A 22,083-nucleotide genomic window follows, 5' to 3' on the forward strand; every position below is an offset into this window, starting at 1 on the left:
CCCCCTCCCCGCCGGCTCCCGCCGCTCCCGGCGCTCCGAGCGCGGGCCTGGGGACACGGGATCCCGCCGCCGGGGCCGCAGTATGGGGCGCTTCCGCGGGGGTCTGAGGTGCATCAAGTACCTGCTGCTGGGCTTCAACCTGCTTTTCTGGGTGAGACCCGGAGCTGGGCAGGCCGGGCAGGGGAGGGGCCGGGCGGGGGCGCGGGGCCGGGGTCCCCGGGGAGCTGGGCGCTGCGGCGTCCGAGCCAGGCTCCAGAAGACTGGATGTTCAAAAAGGCTGGGGTGAGGTAGAGGCAGACAAAGAGGGAGGGGAGGAATAGCGGGAGGGATGGAGGGGGGAGCACAGAGGGAGGGAGAGATTGAGCAACAAGAAACGGTGAGAAGCGGGTTGGGGGGGTGGGGGACACCTTGTGGCTCTTCCCTTTGAGGAAGCTCTGCCTCAGCTGGTGACTCCAGGTGCGGGGACACCAGCCCCTCCTCACCTCACCTCCTGAGGAGTCGGCTCCCCACCTGGCCTCCGGGGCACTTACCCCTTGTCGCTCTGCCCTTCCGCTGCAACCGGGGCCTGGCCAGGGCGCTGGGAGAGAAACCCTGTGCTGGTGCGGGGGCTGCCAGGGGTGGTGCCCCAAAGCGCGTGTGTGGAGACACCACCTGGCGGTGATGGTTTTGTTTAAGGAAATTGGGGGTAGGAGTGAAAATGGTGGGAGGGGGGCAGCTGTCGTGCTTATTCTGGGTGTTAGAGGAGGATACCTGGCTACGAGGAGGTGGTGATACTCTTCCCTGAAGCGAATGACGGAAGAGAGGGGCTTCCAAAGAGCAACAGCATCTCCCAACAGCCCCTAGCCCACAGCCTCTGCTAAATACCACAGATGATCTCATTCAACTTCGCACTGAACCAACATTCCCCGGATTAGTGGTTCACAGAGAGACAGGGGCCATGCCCCTTGTCTCCTATATTACTGGGACAAGGTTAGGGCCAGACCATCCCTAGATTCCCTGGTTACCCTGTCTCAGGCTCTGGAGGACTGCAAAAATTATCTTGCCTGCACATTCCTCTTGGGCTTTCTGAAGAAACTGTCAGTCAGTTAGACCCCGAGGGAAAATATAAGTATTGTTTTGGGTGAACAGGTTCTTAATGCTAGTGGGGAACAGCAGCGGCCTGGATGCTCAGAAGCAACTAGGAGAGGGGAGGGTGGTGATTGTCCTATCTGCTCCAGGGAGTTTGTCTTCCCATGACTGCAACTAATTAATTATTGAATGATGGGCTCTGCTTATGTCTGCCAACCCATTAGCCCAGATGCCTGGGTGACTCCAGCAACTCTAACCTCTCCTAAGACAACTTGCCATGCTCTGCATCCTTCAGCAGGGGAAAGTATGAAGGAGGCACCCCAAAGACGGTCCCTGAATTTTAAAAACACACATGGTTTTTGTACACCGGGCATTTACACTCAGCCTACTACAGGGAGGGACATTTCTAAAGGTCCTTTATGTTGGCTTAATTTAAAAAGCTGTTAATTATAGATGTCATGCTTTGGTGACACCCTTTGCTCTCACTGCTTACAAATTCAAAACAAGTTTTCTCTCAGCCTCAGAAGGACTTTTCAGGCTGAGCTCAGTGCTTATTTAGTGCCTGATGCTGTGCCAGCCTTTCCAGGGATCATAGGAAGCATTTATTGAACGTTTTCAGTGTGTCAGGGACAGTGCTAAGCACACTGCATTCATTATTATACTCAATCCTGATGGTGATGCTCGTGTATATAATACTGTTATCAACATTTTTACACATGAGGAAACCGAGGCGCACATGTGGATTGACTTGCCCAAGGTCACAAAGCTAGTGTGCGGCAGAAGTGGGACTCAGACTCAGCCTCTGTGGTCCTAAGCACTGTGGCACATTACACTCCTAAGCGGTGGTTCTCAGAGGGTGGTTCCTGGACTAGCAGCATCAGCATCTCCTGGGAACTTGTCGGAAATGTACATTCACTGCTCCATCTAGGCCAGCAGAAGCAGGAACTCTGGGGGAGGGACTCAGTAGTCAATGTTTGCAAGCCTTCTAGATAATTCTGATGCTTTCTTAAGCTTGAGAACCAATGTTAAACAATTATTAAATAAATATTATAAAGATAATTTATAATATATAAATACAAATCAGTATATATAATTTATAAATATAAAATGCTGTTCCCTAGCTGCCAATGTTGCTAAGGAAACAAGTCCAATGTATATAGAACAAAAAGTTAAGAAGTATATAATCAAATGACAAATGTCACACTTCTGGCCATACATAGTAAAGAAGGTAAGCATGAACAAAGCAATGTTTGAGCACTTGCCATGTGTTAGCCACCGGGATTAGACATGACCTTTTATATATATGATCTAATTAAGGACTTCAGAGAAAGGTGGGTGCCTGGGTGGCTCAGTCAGTTAAGTGTCTGACTCTTGATTTTTGGACTCAGGTCATGATCTCAGAGTGGTGAGATAGAGCCCCACATCGGGCTCAGTGCTCAGGGAGGCATCTGCCTGAGATTCTCTCTCCCTCTCTCTCTGGCCCTCCCCCTTGCTCTCTCTCTCTCTCTGAAATAAGTAAATCTTAAAAAAAAAAAAAAAAAAAAAAAAAAAAAAAGTTCAGAGAAAGGATTGCAGCAACAGTGAGGAGTCAGGACAGTTGTCCTGAAAAATAAGGTGTTCAAGCTGGACCTCAGAGGACTGGTAGAATGAAGGTGGGTAAAGCAAGGAGGGTGACATGCCACCTACCAGCAGAGGAACAGCACAAGGCTGAGTGTGACTACCATCTGACAAAGGGGTCAGGCTCAAGGGCAGAGATCCCAAGCAGGGTGTGTTTGATTAAGTTACTCTTACTTCTAGGTGTGTGTTTGCTCATCTATACAATTGGGGTAATAGGGTTGTCAGGAGGATTAAAACAAAATGGTGTAAAGTGCCTGACCTCTTCTTATGAACCTAGTACATAGTAAGTGCTCAAAAAACATTATTTATTTGTGCCTGTTATTATGTTATTAGTGCCTGCACGTAGGAGCATCCAGTAAAAGTTAACTCTCTTTCCCGAGTCCCTTAATTTGGGGGAATAGCATCTATGTTCGCCAAATGACTTGGAGCTTGTCTTTGTTGTAGGGTGACCACACATTTTCCTCTCAATTTGTACTTGTGAATTTTCTCCACTTGAACCTGGAATGCTTTGAGAGCAGGCTTTTTTTTTCTTTTTTTCTTTTTTCCTCTTATGTTCACAATTATATCTCCAGGGCCTAGAACAGAGCCTGGCACACAGGAGGCATTCAGTAAATATCTGTAGAATGAATGAATGAATCTGTGGCTTAGAGCATTTGGTACCAATAGCCTTCCCAACTTGCACTGATAATCAATGATCTGAAAGATTGATCTACCTCTTCCTGCACATTACCTGTTGATCTGTCCTTTGTTTGCACAGACTGAACCCAGGAGGGGGTATGGGGCCTTCCTCTCTCCCAACTCCATGGGAGGGTGGGGCCGAGGGTGTCTGAACAGCACAGTTATGGAGGCTTTTCCGAGTCTTAGACATGCACCACCATAGGGAAAGGGCCAATTGAAACCGGTACATAATCATTTAGGGGAAAGTGATTATTGGGGATAAATTATCTAGATATCTGCCTTCACTGTAACTGAGGGAACCTGATTCCAGAAAAGCCCCACCCTAGTTTCTGAAGTTGTTTTTCCTGGTTGGAGGCATTTGTGGGAAGTTTGTGGAAGAGCAGAGGGTAGGGGCTGGATTTCCTCGAAGGCTCAGCTTTAGCTGTGACTTCACGTGTCTTCTTCATGCACCCCTTGGCATGCTTGGGTGCCTGCCCTTCTGAGCTATAAGGTCCCCCTCTTTGACCGCACTCTCTTTTCCTATCAGGAATTCACCAGAAGGCAGGCAAGGAGGTGGGGGAGCGGGTGTGTTCTGTGATCTGCAGTTTGTCCCCTTGGGTGACCACACTCTTTCCTATCAGGAATTCACCAGAAGGCAGGCAAGGAGGTGGGGGGCGGGTGTGTTCTGTGATCTGCAATTTGACAAATCGATTTGCAGGCTCCTCTGGCAGCTTGGTGTAAGTAAGTTTCCCTAGGCTGTGCTCCTGATTTTATAAACATTCAGCTAGATCCTGCCAGAGCCGGCACAGCTCTGCTGGCCCAGGGCCGCCAACTGTATTCACCACTACATTTTAAAAACAAAAGTAGAGCCTGGTCATGAACCCCACTAAATTCATTTCTGTTATCATGGCTGATGTCTAACATGGAACCCCTCCCACCATCTGTCATGTCTAAATTTGGACACTATAATCAGATAGCATAGGCCCGTGCCTCTCACTGGAATCACCTTTATTTTTTTTTTCCTCCGTTGCATAGCAATATAAATAAAACACTACAGTCCACCAAGCCACATATGTTGGTTTCAAGAAAAACTTGGGCGCTGTTTATTCCTTGCTTTATTGTTGTACGCTCAGCGTTTTCCTATCATTGTGCTGTACTGAGCAGCTCAGTGTTAGCGACCGACAGGAAGCAGGACTGTTCACATGCCGTATATGGCTTGTCTGAACTTGCTTTCCTTTCCTTCTCACCAGCATTCATGCAGCTCTGGGGGTTTGGTCAATGACGCCTAACGGGTGCTGTTAGGAATGATCGTGTCCCGCCAGCCCGGGAGTGAAAGATGTTTGATGGTACTGGGTCCCAGGTTGTCTCCTCCTCTTCCTCAAACTTGTTTCAAACAGTAACTTCAGAGCTAACACCCCTGTCAGGAATACTGGCTTAAACAAAAAAGTTCCTGAAGAAAGTATTCTTTGGGGTCCACCCAAAAGCTAGACCACCCCAGAAGGCAGATAGGAATTTCCTTGGTCTTCTTGTAGGATAGTCTTCGTTTCTGATTTCTGTCAAGGTGGGAAGACAGCAGGAGAGGCCATCCTCCCCTGACGTGGACAAGAAAGGCCTGGTGTGGCTGGAAGGGGAAAGTGTCTATGATAGGGCCCAGTGTGCAAAGAGGGAGAGTGCCAGCAGTCCACAGACCTCGGACAGGTCCAGGCAGGATGGCCATTCAAAGCCAGGGACTCAAAGCCAGGAAGGTGGATGCTGGCATCACACTGCCTGGGTTGACTCTTGCCTGTATTATTTACTAACTAGGCGACCTTGGGCACACTGTTTAGCCTATTTGAGCCTCAGTTTTCTCATCTGGAAAATGGACATAATTAAGTACCAACATCAACCTGTGATTTTTTTAGTGCAGATAAAATGGGTTAATACCTGTCAAGTAGTAAGTAGTATGGTCCGCGTGCATAGTTAATACTCAGTAATGTACGATATTAGTAGTAGTTCTATTTAAGCACTGGAAACACAAGTAGAAACCAGAATCCAAGAGGTTCATAAAAGTAAAAAGAAACAGCAAATAAGCGTCCTAGGTCCAACCAAGAAGAAAAAGAGCAAGAGTTCCATAGATTCTCAAGAGCATGGAATGCAAAGGAGAGATTTCCTCCTCTGCAGGCACTTGGGAAACATATACTGATGACCTAGTGTGTGCCCAGCACCCTGCCAAGTGTCTGGGCATTCAAAAATGATGAAGACGCAGTCCTTGACTTTGAGACACTCAGGCGTCTATTTACTCCTCCATTTTGCCTTTGACTGTAGTTTATTTCCTCTCTAGTGTCTTTGTTTCCTGAGGCAGTGGCTATCTCTTGCTGGGATCCTCCTCCTTTCAGCCCTCAGCACCTAGCAGAGGTTCAGCAATCACTGGCAAAACTCCAGCTCACAGGATTGCGGGCACCGATGCCCACAGGCACTGCTTTTTGTTCCCTGCCCTGACCCTCTGCTACCAAAGGGAAGCCTTGGAAGGCACAGGAAATCCTTGGGGATTGGTACCATCTAATTTCAGTATGTATGCAAATCATCTGAGGATCTTGTCCAAATATATATGCTGTCCTACTGGTCTTTTTTTTTTTTTTAAAGACTTTTTTATTTATTTATTTCAGAGAGAGAGAGAGACATGCACATATGTGCATGAGCATGCAAGCGGCGGACGGGCAGAGGGAAAGGCAGATAGAGAATCCAAGCAGACTCTCTGCTAAGTGCAGGCACTGAGCTCAGTCCCAGGACCCTGACATCATGACCTGAGCTGAAATTAAGACCCTGAGGTCATGACCTAAACTGAAATCAAGAGCCCGACACTTAACTGACTGAGCCACCCAGACAACCCATTAGGTTGGGATTTCTAACAAGCCTCCAGGTGATGCTAATGCTGCTGGTCTAAGGAATACACTCTGAAAACCAGTGGTAAATACCTACTGGTGGCTCACATTTCTGAATGGGGCAGAGACGACCTTTCGTCTTGGCTTCCTAATGGCACTTCTCTCTCTCTCTCTCTCTCTCTCTCTCCTTTTTAAATTAACACATAATGTATTATTTGCTTCAGGGGTACAGGTCTGTGAAATATCAGTCCTACACAATTCACAGCACTCACCATAACACATACCCTCCCCAATGTCCATCACCCAGCCACCCTATCCCTCCCCCACGCCCCAGCAGCCCTCAGTTTTTTTCCTGAGATTAAGAGTCTCTTATGGTTTGTCTCCCTCCCTGGTCCCATCTTGCTTCATTTTTTCCCTCCATTCCCCCCACAATCCCCCACCCTGCCTCTTAAATTCCTCATATCAGAGAGATCATATGATAATTGTCTTTCTCTGATTGATATATTTTGCTTAACATAATACCCTCTAGTTCCATCCACGTCATTGCAAATGGCAAGATTTTGTGGGGGGGGAGTTGATGGCTGCATATTATTCATATATATATATATATATGTATGAAAAGGTGGTATATATATATATACATACCACCTTTTCTTTATCCATATCATCTATTGATATGGATATATATCATATATATGATATATGATATATATGATATATATATGATATATGATATATATGATATATATGTGATATATGATATATATGATATATATATATGATATATATATACACCACCTTTTCTTTATCCATATAATCTGTTGATGGACATTTAGGTTCTTTCCATAGTTTGGCTATTGTGGACATGGTTGCTATAAACATTCGGGTGCAGGTACCCCTTTGGATCACTACATTTGTATCTTTAGGGTAAATACCCAGTAGTGAGCCTGCTGGGTCATAGGGTAGCTCTATGTTCAACTTTTTGAGGAACCTCGTGCTGTTTTCCAGAGTGGCTGCACCAGCTTGCATTCCCTCCAACAGTGTAGGAGGGTTCCCATTTCTCGGCATCCTTGCCAACATCTGTCATTTCCTGACTGGTTAACTTTAGCCATTCTGAGTGATGTGTGGTGGTACCTCACTGTGGTTTTGATTTGTATCTCCCTGATGTCGAGTGATGTTGAGCACTTTTTCATATGTCTGGTGGCCATTTGGAGGTCTTCGTTGCAGAAATGCCTGTTCATGTGTTCTGCCCATTCCTTGATTGGATTATTTGTTCTCTGGGTGTTGAGTTTGATAAGTTCTTTATAGATTTTGGATACTAGCCCTTTATCTGATATGTCATTTGCAAATACCTTCTCCCATTCTGTCAGTTGTCTTTTGGTTTTGTGGACTGTATCCTTTGCTGTGCAAAAGCTTTTGATCTTGATGAAGTCCCAGTAGTTCCTTTTTGCCCTTGCTTCCCCTGCCTTTGGTGATGTTTCTAGGAAGAAGTTGCTGTGGCTGAGGTCGAAGAGGTTGCTGCCTCTGTTCTCCTCAAGGATTCTGATGGATTCCTGTCTCCAATTGAGGTGTTTCATCCATTTTGAGTCTATTTTTGGGTGTGGTGTAAAGAAATGGTCCAGGTTCATTCTTCTGCATGTGGCTGTCCAATTTTCCCGACACCATTTGTTGAAGAGGCTGTCTTTTTCCCACTGGACAGTCTTTCCTGCTTTGTCAAAAATTAGTTGACCATAGAGTTGAGGGTCTATTTCTGGGCTCTCTGTTCTGTTCCATTGATCTAGGTGTCTGTTTTTGTGCCAGTACCATCCTGTCTTGATGATGACAGCTTTGTAATAGAGCTTGAAGTCTGGAATTGAAATGCTGCCAACTTTGGCTTTCTTTTTCAACATGCCTCTGGCTATTCGGGGTCTTTTCTGGAGCCGTATAAACTTCAGGATTGTTTGTTCCATTTCTTTGAAAAAATTGATGGTATTTTGATAGGGATTGCATTAAATGTGTAGATTGCTTTAGGTAGCACAGACATTTTCACAGTATTTGTTCTCCCAATCCATGAGCGTGGAATGTTTTTCCATTTCTTTGTGTCTTCCTCAATTTCTTTCATGACGACTTTACAGTCTTCCGAGTACAGATTCTTTGCCTCTTTGGTTAGACTTATTCCTGCCTATCTTATGGTTTGGGGTGCAATTGTAAGTGTGATTGACTCCTTAATTTCTCTTTCTTCTGTCTTGTTGTTGTGTAGAAATGCAACTGGTTTCTTATGGTTTGGGGTGCAATTGTAAGTGTGATTGACTCCTTAATTTCTCTTTCTTCTGTCTTGTTGCTGTATAGAAATGCAACTGGTTTCTGTGCATTGATTTTATATCCTGACACTTTACTGAATTCCTGTATGAGTTCTAGCTTTTTTGGAGAGGAGTCTTTTGGGTTTTCCACATAAAGTATCATATCATCTGCAAAGAATGAGAATTTGACTTCTTCTTTGCCAATTTGGATGCCTTTTATTTCTTTTTGTTGTTTGATTGCTGAGGCCAGGAGTTCTAGGACTATGTTGAGTAGCAGTGGTGATAGTGAACAGCCCTACCATGTTCTTGACCTTAGGGAAAAGCTCTTAGTTTTTCCCCATTGAGAATGTTATTCAGTGTAGGTTTTTCATAGATGGCTTCTATAACACTGAGGTATGTACCCTCTGTCCCTACACTGTAAAGAGTTTTGATCAAGAAAGGATGCTGTAGGGGTGCCTGGGTGGCTCAGTGGGTTAAAGCCTCTGCCTTCGGCTCGGGTCATGATCCCAGGGTCCTGGGATTGAGCCCCACATTGGGCTCTCTGCTCAGCAGGGAGCCTGCTTCCTCCTCTCTCTCTGCCTGCCTCTCTGCTTACTTGTGATCTCTGTCTGTCAAATAAATAAATAAATAAAATCCTTTAAAAATGAAAAAATTTTAAAAAAGAAAGGATGTTGTATTTTGTCAAATGCTTTTTCAGCATCTATTGAGAGTATCATATGGTTCTTGTTCTCTCTTTTATTATATCAAATTTTATTATATATCACATTGGCTGATTTGCAGATGTTGAACCAACCTTGCAGCCCAGGAATAAATACAACTTGGTTGCAGTGAATAATCCTCTTAATGTACTGTTGGATCCTATTGGCTAGTATTTTGGTGAGAAGTTTTGCATCTGTGTTCATCAGGGATATTGGTCTGTAATTCTCCTTTTTGATGGGGTCTTTGGTTTTGGGATGAGTTTGGAAGTTTTCCTTCCATTTCCATTTTTTGGAACAGTTTCAGGAGAATAGGTATTAATTCTTCTTTAAACATTTGGTAGAATTCCCCTGGGAAGCCGTCTGGCCCTGGGCTCTTGTTTGTTGGGAGACTTTTGATGACTGCTTCAATCTCCTTACTGGTTATGGGTCTGTTCATGTTTTCTATTTTCCTGGTTCAGTTTTGGTAGTTTATATGTCTCTAGGAATACATCCATTTCTTCCAGATTGTCAGATTTGCTGGGGTATGGTTTCTCATAATATGCTCTTATAATTGTTTGTATTTCTTTGGTGTTGGTTGTGATCTCTCCTCTTTCATTCATGATTTTTTTTGAAAGATTTTATTTATTTATTTGATAGACAGAGGTCACAAGTAGGCAGAGAGGGAGGCAGAGAGGGGGGGAAGCAGGCTCCCGCTGAGCAGAGAGCCTGATGTGGGGCTCAATCCCAGGAATCTGGGATCATGACCTGAGCCGAAAGCAGAGGCTTTAACCCACTGAGCCACCCAGGCACCCCTCATCATGATTTTACTAATTTGGGTCCTTTATCTTTTCTTTTTGATAAGTGTGGTCAGGGGTTTATCAATCCTATTAATTGTTTTAAAGAACTAGTTCCTAGTTTTCTTGATCTGTTCTAACTGTTCTTTCGTTTCTATTTCATTGATTTCTGCTCTGATCTTTATTATTTCTCTTCTCCTGCTGGGTTTAGGCTTTCTTTGCTGTTCTTTCTCCAGCTCCTTTAGGTGTAGGGTTAGGTTGTATATTTGAGACCTTTCTTGTTTCTTGAGAAAGGCTTGTATTGCTATTTACTTTTCTCTCAGGACCACCTTTGCTGTGTCCCAAAGATTTTGAGCAGTTGTGTTTTCATCTTCATTTGTTTCCATGAATTTTTTCAATTCTTCTTTAATTTCCTGGTTGACCCATTCATTCTTGAGTAGGATGCTCTTTCGTCTCCATGTATTTGAGTTCTTTCCAACTTTCCTCTAGTTTCAAAGCACTTTGTTCTGAAAATATGCAGGGAATGATCCCAATCTTTTGATACCGGTTGAGACCTGATTTGTGACCCATGATGTGACCTATTCTGGAGAATGTTCCACGTGCATTAGAGAAGAATGTGATTCTGTTGCTTTGGGATGTAATGTTCTGAATATATCTGTGATGTTCATCTGGTCCAGTGTTTCATTTAAAGACTTTTTTCCTTATTGATCTTTTTCTTTGATGATCTATCCATTACAGTGAGGAGGGTGTTAACGTCCCATACTTATTGTATTATTGTCGATGTGTTTCTTTGATTTTGTTATTAATTGGTTTATATAATTGACTGCTCCCATGTTAGGGGCATAGATATTTAAAATGGTTAGATCTTCTTGTTGGACAGACCCTTAAAGTATGATATAGTGTCCTTCCTCATCTCTTATTATAGTCTTTGGCTTAAAATCTAATTTATCTGATATAAGGATTGCCACCCCAGCTTACTTTTGATGTCCATTAGCATGGTAAATTGTTTTCCACCCCCTCACTTTAAATGTAGAGGTGTCTTTGGGTCTAAAATGAGTCTTTTGCAGACAGCAGATCAATGGGTTTTGTTTTTTTATCCATTCTGATACCTTGTGTCTTTTGGTTGGGGCATTTCTCCCATTTACATTCAGGGTAACTATTAAAAGATATGACTTTAGTGCTATTGTATTGCCTGTGACTGTTACTGTATATTGTCTCTGTTCCTTTCTGGTCTGTTACTTTTAGGCTCTCTTTTTGCTTAGAGGACCACTTTCAGTATTTTCTATAGGGCTGGTTTGGTGTTTGCAAATTCTTTTAGTTTTTGTTTGTCCTGGAAGCTTTTTATCTCTCCTTCTATTTTCAGTGACAGCCTAGCTGGATATAGTATTCTTGGCTGCATATTTTTCTCATTTAGTGCTCTGAATATATCATGCCAGTCCTTTCTGTCCTGCCAGGTCTCTGTGGATAGGTCTGCTGTCTTATCGCCCTTCTCTTAATTCCAGTTACAATTTAACCATTATTGTTTCAAGACTTTTTTTTTTTTTTTTCATATAAAGACTTGATGGTTTCTAGAATTACCAGGTAGCCATGTTTTCATTGCCCATTGCATTTCACTGTGTAATTTTAGAACATCCATGCAGTGTGTTTGGACCTCCAACTGTGTGGCAAAAGAGAAGATAACCTCTGTCTCCTACCTTAATATTGACAATTAATATCACAACAGGTCTGTTCTCCTGAAGTAAGTGATACTGTACTGACTACTGAGACATGTCATGGTTGCTAAGGAATCAGGAGGAGGAATGGAGGAAGAAGCAAGTAAAATGAGAATATCAGGGTGCACCTGGGTGGCTCAGTCGAAGCAACTGCCTTCGACTCAGGTCATGATCCTGGAGTCCCAGGATCAAGTCCCACATTGGGCTCCCAGCTCTGCAGGGAGTCTGCTTCTCCCTCTGACCTTCTCTGGTCTCATGTTTTCTCTCTCTCTTAAATAAGTAAATGAAATTAAAAAAAAAAAATGAGACTATCAGATTGGCTGGGATCACATCTTACAGATGAGTAAGGGTTACCCTGGCCCATCTTTTAATCTTTTTTGGGGGTTAATTGGGAACAAAAATAATAATGCTAATTAACATTTGTATGATGTTTTAGTTTACAAAATGCTTCCACATGCATATCCCATTTGATCATGGATTACAGCAATCTCATGAACTAATGTAATTATCCCCATTTTAGAGGCATTGATGCTGAAACTCAGGCCCGCATGGTATATGAGAGGAGCAGGAGAGCTAGGTTGGAACCACTACTGATTAGTTTAAGGCAGAGGAAAAGCAAGATGGGAATTGAGAAGGGATATGTATCAAGAGACTTTTTAAACTCAATTTCAGTAGCAAAATCTTGAGGAAGAGCAGTGTGATGTAAAGGCAAGCTCTATGCTGCTGCTTTCCTGAACACATTTTATACCCTGGTTCCTTTAATCCTCACACTGACCCCCTGAAATAACAGCTCTTGTCATCCCCCAGTTTACACAGGAGGAAGCAGAAGTACAGAGAGTTTCAGAGATTTGCCAGGGACTCAGAGACAGCCAGCAGCAGGGCTGGGGTTCTGTGTGTGGCCCCAGAGTCTATGCTGTCCACACTCCAATCTGCAGAGGAACGGGAGACAAGGTTGGAGCTATGACAAGCATGTGAATTCCAATATGGTGGCTAGGCTACTAACCACATGTGGCTATTCAAATTTAAATTCATTAATACTAAAAGAGATTTCATATTTGGCTCCTAAGTCACAGTAGCCACATGTCACATGCTTGGGAACCATAAGTGGCAAGTGGCTGCAATATTGAACAGCACAGATGGAGGACGTTTCATGTACATCACTGAAGAAAGTTCTGTTGGATAGCTCTAGCCTTGATATAGTTATTCTTTCTCTCTAAATCATTTTTCCATTTCTTTCTTATTGGGTCTTATGAAACTAAAACTAAAGAGAGAGAGGAAGCATAGGTTCTAGAATGGGGCATTGACATACTGAGTATAGATCATTTAGAAAACTCAAAGGATTCTAGCTGTCCTGGAAAGAGCATAGAGCTAACATAAAAATGAGTAGAGAAAGGCAGCCAAGGGCTTTGTTATTGGTACTATGGGAGTGGTGTTTCCTACCTTGGGTCAGATTCAGTTTTCGGTCTGAATGTGACGTTAGCAAGTCTACCACTAGAGTAAAACTAAGTCCTGGGCACTCCTCATTCTCAATGTGAAACTTGAACTTATTTAACCTCTTAGGAAGGCACTATTATTACCTCCACTTTGCAGAGGAAGAAGCTGAGGGTTTGGCAATCAAGTGTCTTGCCCAAGATCACAGACAGAACCCGATTCAAATCTAGGACGCCTAGAAACAACCACCACCACCCCATCTGCTGCAGCCTCTTGACGTCATGACACCACAGTGTTATTATCCTGCCTCAAGGCACCGCTACAGTCTGAATACTCAGAAGAGCTAAAAGTTTCTAGAAGAGCTAAGTTTCTAGAAGAGCAGTCAGCAGTGTCCCAAAGTGCATGCTGTGTTGTCCTCATAATGGTGATTGGGAAAGGGTCAGCTTATAAACCGGGGCAAGGGAATTGGGCAGGGGTGGAAGAGACCCCAGCAGGGCAGGGCCTGGTGCCTTGCAAGCTGCTGGCACTTGGCCAGGAAGCCCACTTGCTCGCTGTGCACATGCTTAAATAGGCCTGGTCCCCTGCAAATGACCCAGTGGCCTTCAGGACACAAATGGCTTCTGGCAAGACTGCTGTGAAGTGAAAGCTCTCTGGAACACCAAGCTGGACTTCCATGATTTCTCCGGGATTTCATCCAAGCTAACTTTTTAATAAACCAAAGCTCTTGGGCTTGTTCCAGGCTAACCTGAGTTCTACCTGAAATGTTTTTTTCCTGCCGTTGTCTCCCGGTAACACCTTAAACCGGGTGTAGATCATTTCCATCGATTGACATGTAAGAATCCTATTTATCTCAAGAGTGGTTCTCAAACTACCTTGAACAATATTAGGCAGTAAAACAAATGTTGTTAAATACCCAGTCTTTGCTCATAGGAAGCTCAATATAGATGAGACCTCACAGTAAGCATTGCAGACCTTGGAGCTGAGTGTTTACTCAGAGGGCAACCCTGAGATAAGTGCCAGCCGGTGTTGCCAGGAGGAAGTCGGGGGATGTCATGAAGGCCATTACCATCCTGGAAATCATCCGCTAGGTGAGGCAAGGCAGACCTTGGATTTTACTCACTTCGGTGACTGAGCGGATTGGATCTTAGTTCTGTACATATTTGATCTTCACTTCACCAGACCATCTGCTCACTGCAGTCGGGAGCCCGCAGTCTGATACTTGTGTGGGTGTCCAAGACAACTATCCCGCCATCCTCTTTCTCCTAATTCTTGCTGATAATTCCTTTCTCCTCCTTTGCCCCGTATTTCTTTAGAGAAAAAGCCTTGTGTAGAACCACTGAATAAACTCAACACACTTCCCACCACCTGTCTTGGATCTGCTTTGTCATGACAGCAAGCTTTCCCCCAGCCCAGGTTAGTTTCCTTCCCCTGATCCCGGAATGCCACCAACCCTTCCACACTGCCTCCGAGCCGTCTCCCAGTTGATCCACACAAGTCAACTCCCGAATGATCTAAGCAAACAGAAGAAGGTATGTTCGGCCCAAATACATAGCCCGGCATTCCCTCCAGAGATGAATAGCTCACTCCTGATCTGGTCACGGCTGTGACTGCAGAACGCTACTGTCAGGGCAGAGAATTCAACACTGATAGGTTTTAAAATATATCCTTACCTGAAAGAAGTCTTTCGGGAATTTCTTAGCATGAGCTGGTTCTCATGGATTCGTTACAAGAAAAACAATAGGGAAAATCAGAAACCCTGGTCTCTAACGGGCACATTTCCAAGCTAACCGCTGCCTCATCACATGCTGTCACACTGCTTTCCGGTCCCACCTCACCTGCTCCTGAGGTCAAGGTGAAGGCAGCAGGCTTCCTCGGGGGTGGTTATGTATGGATGTCCTAGGACATTAGGGTCTTGTGTTTCTTCTGACGGGTTCCTTGATTTTGAGAAAGTGCCATCTGACTCCTTGCCTTGCTCTCACTGAATAAGAGGATGAAAATCTTGGGAGCTGACTTTCCTCTTGGAGAAAATTAGTGTCGTCTTCCAGAGCAAATGTGCTTCTGACTTTTGCTGCTAAAAGGATGGAACTCCATTACCCTTATGGTATCGTGATGCGGTTTGCAATCAGACCAAGATCGCAAATGCTCATTACCTGATTGCGTCTGGGATGGGAATTGCCACCAAGAGCAAGTATTAGCTTAAAAGCTTTTAATGAAAACTCTAGGGTTACAGTGTCATTTCCAGCTCTGTGGGACTCCATTGCAAAGAAGAGAATTGCAGATGAGGTGGGTTGTGTAGACACCTGGTGTTCCCCCTGGGGAAGCAAGAATACAAAATTGACCTTGTTCATTCTTGTGTTTAAGGACATTGTGCGCGTGCTGCTCTAATTGCTTTAGGCATTCATAAGCCCCTGCCTCTAAAGGGCACGTGCGGCTATACCCTTGGCATCTGTGCATGAGGCACAGCGTACATCCCCACAGGCTTAAGAAAACACAGAGCTGATACTACATGGGCTAGTTTTGTTTCGTTTTTCTGTGGGAAAGTATTTTGCTGAGTCAATTCAACAGTGTATTTACACCTTGAGGTGTCTGTTCAGTGTTTCCCAGGTGCAGATGTTTTTTGAAAACAGTACTTGGCAAAGGATTCCCTTGGCGGCGGGGCGGTGGCGGGGGCGGGGGGGGGGGTGTGTGCGGGGTAGGCAGTCACTCCTGTCAGCCTGTCTTAGTCAAGTCAGGTTGCCATTCAAAAGCAAAACAAAACAAAAAACAGAGTGCCTTACACAACAGGATTGGATTTCTCACAATCCTGGAGGCTGGAAAGTTAAGATCAAGGTATCCGCCGATCAAGGTATTGGTAAAAGCTTTCTTCCTGGCGTTCAGAGGGCTGCCTTCTCACTGTGCCCTCACGTGGCAGACAGAGAGACAGAGAGAGAGAGGGAGGGTTCTGGGATCTCTTACAAGAGAATCCCATCATGGGGGCTTTACCCTCATGACCTTGTCTAAACGTAATCACCTCTCTCTAAAGGCCCCACCTCCAAACACCATCACACTGGGGGCAGAGTTTCAGGAGATGAATGCGGGGGGGCGGGGGAGGTGGACGACACACATTTTGTCCATAGCACAGCTTAAACGGTACCTGGGTGAAGGCTTCCACTCTTTCCTTGAACAGATGTCCGTTGGGAGCCTGCTCTGCACACAGGGGGCTAAGAGCAGTGTACACCCTGTCCCTGTCCCCATGCAGCTCAGGCCTTCATTTTTTTAAATTCCAGAAATATTTAAATAGAAATGGTTATATGAAACATGAAGGCAGGTACATAACCAGGCCAGGGTAGGCTTCCCAGAGGCAGTGACTTTGGACTAGTTGAGTTAGAGGGACAGGTAGGGGAAGAGAGCTTTCCCAGCTAAAGACATAGCAGGAGCGAAACCCCCAAGTGGGAGAAGGAACTGAAACATACAGGCTAGAGGATCTGAGGACAACAGTCTTCCATCTAGGTGAAAAAACACGTGTCGTGTGAGAACTTCCCCGAGTGAAGCTTTTTACCCAGAAAGAGGGCTTTCTGGTGGGCTTAGTCATCAGATAAGAGAGCGGCATGACTAGGGGTTGTGATCAGGGTTGGCTGGCCTTCTCTGGGTGGGGGTGGGGGTGGGGGGAGCTAGGCAGCCTGGGGGACCCAGGACTGGCAAGTGATCCTGGCATCCTTGCATCTCAGCCCTGACCGATTTCCAACTTAGTGCCTTCCAAAGAACCATGTTCAGGATTCATCAAATCTTTTTTTTAAGTGAAAAAAAGAAATGTGTCCTCAAGATAGAACATTTCAGCAGCAATCCCAGGAAAGTAGAAGTAAATACAGTAAAATGAAACTGAAATCCTTTAACCAGTTCTGCTTCGTGCTAAATGACCTGTTTCTGACAGATAGCCGTTACTTAAAGGAAACTTCTGGCCCATCCACTTTGCTTTAGGTGCTTTCTGAGCAGGTCCATAGTCCTCTCTTCTGCCACTTCATTTTTAGAACACTAAACTGTCTTCTCTAAAAACATACGCTTAAAATTTGCAACCTTGTGTCCTGCAGACTCTTTGGAATATGGTTAGAAGCTGAAATCGCTTGCCCCTGAAGATACATAATATAACTGTATCTGGTGACACCCCCCCCCCATTTAATGACACGGATTGATATATCACTGTTCGTTTCACTGCTGCCTTTTTCTTTTTCTATTTTATTTCTTCTTAAATAATGGACACACTTTTGCCCTCGGAATCCTGTTTCATCACATTCTCTGAGTTCCTAACACACAGTTGAGACTCAGAAAAGAAATGACACTCTCCATCATCTTCTCATGGGCTGGTTCTGTGATTGAATTCTCACCTGCAAGGTTAGTGTCCCTCCTGGACCACCCAGTGGGAATCAGCTTCTCCATGAGCCCCTGAGAGCTTCCTGAGGAGGTCAATCTTCCTTTCCTAAGAATCCTTGGCTCCTCGCTCACAATAGATCCTCGGTAAATGTTTACTAAGTGACAAGCATCAAAGTCCCACTCATGGTGTTATACGAAAAAGTCAATTCCTGGAAAAACAACATTTCTAGTGATAATTATTCCAAAGGCATGAGGATTGGTGCTAGTCCTGGAAGCCGGGCAGCCCTCAGCAGAGTTCTTCAGTTGGTAGAGTGGATCCTTCTGGTCCTCAGTGCTCACCGCATCCACTCCCCATTGTCCCCGCTTTGTCCCCACTCTCACCTTCCACCATCAGATCTTTATCTCTGGCTCCTCCCTGTCTGGCATCCAGAGCACCTATGCTCCTGATTTGTTCCCGTCAGGATGAATAACTCCCTTCTCCCCTCCCTCAAGGCCCTGCCATGGGCTTTCCAAGATGGTAGCAGGCTAAGAAGAAGCTGTGGGCCATGCGTGGTCTGCCCCAACTTGCCTTTTCCAACCCCAGATTCCTCTCTCTGCCCAACACAGGCTGCAGGTAAGGAAGCGAAGCCTTACCCATGCTGTTCCCTCCACCTGGTGTTTGCTCCTCCCTCCACCCCTCTCCTGCTCAAGGGCTTCAAATTCATGCTTGAAGGTGTAAGTCAAAGCAGAATGTCTTCTGCTGAACACCACTTGTCGAGCTTTGCTCTGCTTCCTGGGCAGTGTGATGTTCTTCACCTGAGCACGGAGCGTCCTGCATTCTATTGCGTGTACCAATTTGCAGGATCAGCTCCTGTGTGAGACTGTGAGTCCTGTCTTTCGTCATTGATTCCATGAAGCCTAGCACACCCCCAACCCGGACTGCAGTTGATTCCTTGAAAGACAGGGAGGAAGGGGAAGGAGATGAGAGCAGGAGGCAAGAGAAGGAAAGGGCAGCCTCTCATTCCTTACTTGTTCTAATATTGCCTGAGGGGCCATGTTGTGGCTGAGACCAAGAAAAGAAGAAAGAACAGGAACAGAGGGGATTGGGTCTAGAAGGGGTTAACATTTTTCGTGGGCCTGAATGCTTCCCCCGGGTCATTTCGGTCATTTCGTGAGAGGTCTCTTCCTGGGCTTGGGACCCACAGAGCAATGGGACTTCATAATACTAGCCTTGCTCACTTTGCTCCTGACTGGTCTGGAACCGGGGTGAATTTTTCCAATTCAATTCCATTTCTAGGGTGAGGCAGACCAACCAAAGCCCAGTGACCAGAGTATTACAGGAGCCTTACAGGAATGGGGAGTTTGGAAGGACCAAAGGGCTACGTGGTCTTTGTTGATGTCACTTTCCAAAGCAGTGATCGTTGTTGTCACGAGCAACCTCAGGCCTGACGGGTCCTCCCCCACATATTCCTGACACAGCCAGTGGCTGTGTGCTGGGAGGATTCCCTCCACACAGTGATGACATTCAGTTAAGCCGCAGTTTCCTTGACCCGGGAGGAAACCCGTGTGGTTTGGGGTTGGGGGCGTGGACCAGCAAGCGCAGATTTTTTTCCCTCGTTGCCCCGTGGCTTGAAATTGCAACCTCTGTTTTAATTTTCCATTATGCATCAAATACATCTGTGCCAGAAGTGGACAAATGTATTCCGTCTGGGAGGATGATCCCAGACAGCAATAAATTAGAGTCTGTGTACAGACATGCCAAAAATGTGGCCGCGTGGTAGGGTGTCCCTGGGACCAGTCACCTCCTCCACAGTCTGCTTGGTGGCTGCAGGCCTTGGCCTGATGCCTCTGTCAATAGGTTCTGCTTTGTATTTGGAAACTGTCTTTCCATCAAGTGACCACAGAGGCAAGATGGGGAGGGTTGCCTGTGCGGCTTTGCTGGGCACATCTGTCCCAGGCAGCCTCTAGGAGCATCTAGGACAGTGCCTTCCTAAGGGCATCGCTCTCTTTCCTGCACCAGAACAGCAATGACCTCAAAGCTGGTTTTCTCCCAAAACTAGAGCACGGCCCAAGAAAATCCTCCCCACTTTTTCTGGATTGAGCAGATAAACTACCATATAATGCATGGAGAAAACAACATTTTTAAATGTATGAGAGTAATTCCATGCTTTGTGTGGACAATTTAAAAGAGTGAAAAGAAAAAAGCCACCTATAATCCTGCCTTCAAAGATAAATACTGTGAATGGTTTAGCATGACTTCTGTCAATATTTTTCCATGCCATGCTACCCTTTTAAAAATGCAGAAGTCTTTGAAAGCTGGTTGAGTCCAGCTCCTTTAGCTGTCCCTCACATTATCCAATTAGTGCTCTCCTCTGAGTACTGGAAAATTTTACTTATTCCGCATGAGAGAGTTCAGCTGGTAGAGCTCTAGCCCCTCAGACTCGTCAGGGAAGTCACGCCGCTTTTCTGAAGAAGCTGGCCTGGAGGCGAGAGAAGGGAACAGCTAAGGCCTTCTCTAAGTCCAGCCAGAGAGCCCCAAAGGGCAGTACTAGCCTGACTTGCAGCCCTGCCAATAGAGGGCCCCTGTGTACCTAGGGCTCTGGTCTGCCCCTGACTTTGATACCATTTTTCCTTATTAAACCTCTACTCGTCTGACTGCGTCCTGTCTTGTTGCCAGCATCTGTGTTCACTCTTCCCTGCTGGGACAGGGACAGAGACAGCGACAGCCTCTAATCTGTTCATCTGGTGACAGGCCAGGGGCCCCCACACGAACTAGATGGGTTGGCAGAATGAGGAGGCTGTCTTTACATCTGCTTCCTTCCCCACGTGACTTGAGTCCAGAAGGTGCCCAGCAAATGTCTGTTGATGGACTGGCCTGATGCAGCCCGGGATGGGTGCTTGTGGCGGGAGCCTGCAGGCCGGCAGTCGTCCCAGTCCTACAATAGTAGAAAAGACCCAGCCTTGATGCAGAGCCTCACAGAAGCCCTCAGAGGAAGCAGGCGATGACTCCACGGGCCGCCAGCCTGCCCAGCCGGGCCTGCGCCAGCCACACGGCCTCACCGTGAGCCACACAGCACACAGACCACGCTTTTTCAGAAAATTATTTTTCCTTTCTCACTTTCCATGGAAACTCAAAATAGCAACCAAATGGGGAAAAAAAAAAAACCCAAAACAAAACAAAACAAAACAAAAACCAGCTGAGCTTCCTCTCTGCCAGCAAAACCATCCCCAGGCAGAGCAGTGACCGTGGAGGCCCCGGGAGCAAGGGTTCTAGATGTCTCTGGAACAGCTTCCTAACTGGCACTGCACACTCATGAGGTGTGGGTGGGTTCTGAAGGCTGTGTGTTTCCCCCCAATTTAAAAGAAAGGGTTTCCCCCAGGTCTGAGAGTTCATCTTGCTGTTGGCGACCCAGAGGCTGAAATACAGTCCCCTCTCTCCGCGATATTGCTGAGGAGGTCTGGGGTGCCCAGCAAAGGACAACATGTCAGGGGGCAGATGCCTTCCGGGGACTGTTATTGGAATATTCTTCTTGAGATGCCTCCCCAGGCTGTGCTCTCTATGCCCAGCAACCACATGGCAGCCCAGAAGAATGGGGACAACTCAGCTTGGAATCAGGAAACCCCAGTTCTGATATCCCGTCAGGGACCTGGGGGGCTCTGAGCACATCATTTCTCCTCCCCCAGGAAATGTGAAGGGTGGACAAGCTGATCTCTAAAGGGACAGCCTCTTCAGCCTCAACGCTCTGTGCCCCCAGCCCACTCCTGGGCTGTGCGCATCCGTCCCCTTCCCTTTGCTGAAAACCGGTATTGTTTCCCTTTCAGCTGGCAGGGTCGGCTGTCATTGGTTTCGGACTATGGTTTCGGTTCGGAGGTACCATGAAGGACTTCTCATCGGAGGACAAATCCCCAGAGTATTTCTACATGGGTGAGTGACTTCAGCTTTCCTGAGTGTTAGCCAGAGCTGCCCCAGAGGCTTAGAGCAGAACCCACCCCCGGACTTCTGGGGGAGGGGAAGTGAGGAGGCAAAACTGAGCCCTGTAGCCTCTACCTGGCCGGGGGCTGGAGGGACTGTGTGGTCAGGGTGGGCGAGGGCACTGCATGCCTAGCCTGCCACTCCCCACATGGTTCATCGAAATCAAGAAAGACCAGTGTCAGAGGACAGACCCGCCGTGCTTCTTTCAGCCGCCACCCATTTCCAAAGAATTAGAAGACTCCCTTTTGCCCACTGAGCGAAATTAGTTATGCATCAGTCCATCTGGGCTGATGGGGTCCCTCCCAAGTGAGGGGTTTATTTGTGATCTTGTATTTTAAGTTGTCGATGTGGGAGACATAATTCCAAGTACAGAAACATCTCGAGGTTCGGAGGTACTCAGTCCCTCCCTAACTAGGCACTGCAGAGGGCAGGGCTCCCCTGGGAACGAGCCCGCCTGGAGCACCAGCTGTGAGGAAGGGATGAGTGGTGAGGGGGGGTGGCCTGCAATTCTGAGACAACGTGGTAAGTAGGGGCTGAGTGTTCTCCTGGGTTTAGTCCCTCTGATCTACTTCTCGTCCTCTTTCTGTGGGCTGTCCTCACTCTCCAGCCGAGTACACCCAGACTCTAGATTTCAACGAGTCCGAGACTGTTGTCACTACGGGTCATAGTCCTACTGGTCATCTGCTCC

At 46.2% G+C, this 22,083-nt stretch overlaps 1 protein-coding gene across 1 annotated transcript in view; it reads left to right on the forward strand.

Moving 5' to 3' along the window:
• Positions 1-29: 29 nt before the first annotated feature.
• TSPAN2 (tetraspanin 2) overlaps positions 30-22,083 on the forward strand; it is a 62,986-nt gene continuing 40,932 nt past the window's right edge. Inside the window, exons 1-2 of the mRNA XM_080799937.1 lie at positions 30-151; positions 21,245-21,347. Coding sequence (XP_080656063.1) covers positions 83-151; positions 21,245-21,347 — 172 coding nt within the window. The 5' untranslated portion in view covers positions 30-82. The remainder of the gene's footprint in view (positions 152-21,244; positions 21,348-22,083) is intronic.

The sequence above is a fragment of the Martes martes genome (assembly GCF_963455335.1).
Source record: "Martes martes genome assembly, chromosome: 4".
NCBI classification, from domain to species: Eukaryota; Metazoa; Chordata; class Mammalia; order Carnivora; family Mustelidae; genus Martes; species Martes martes.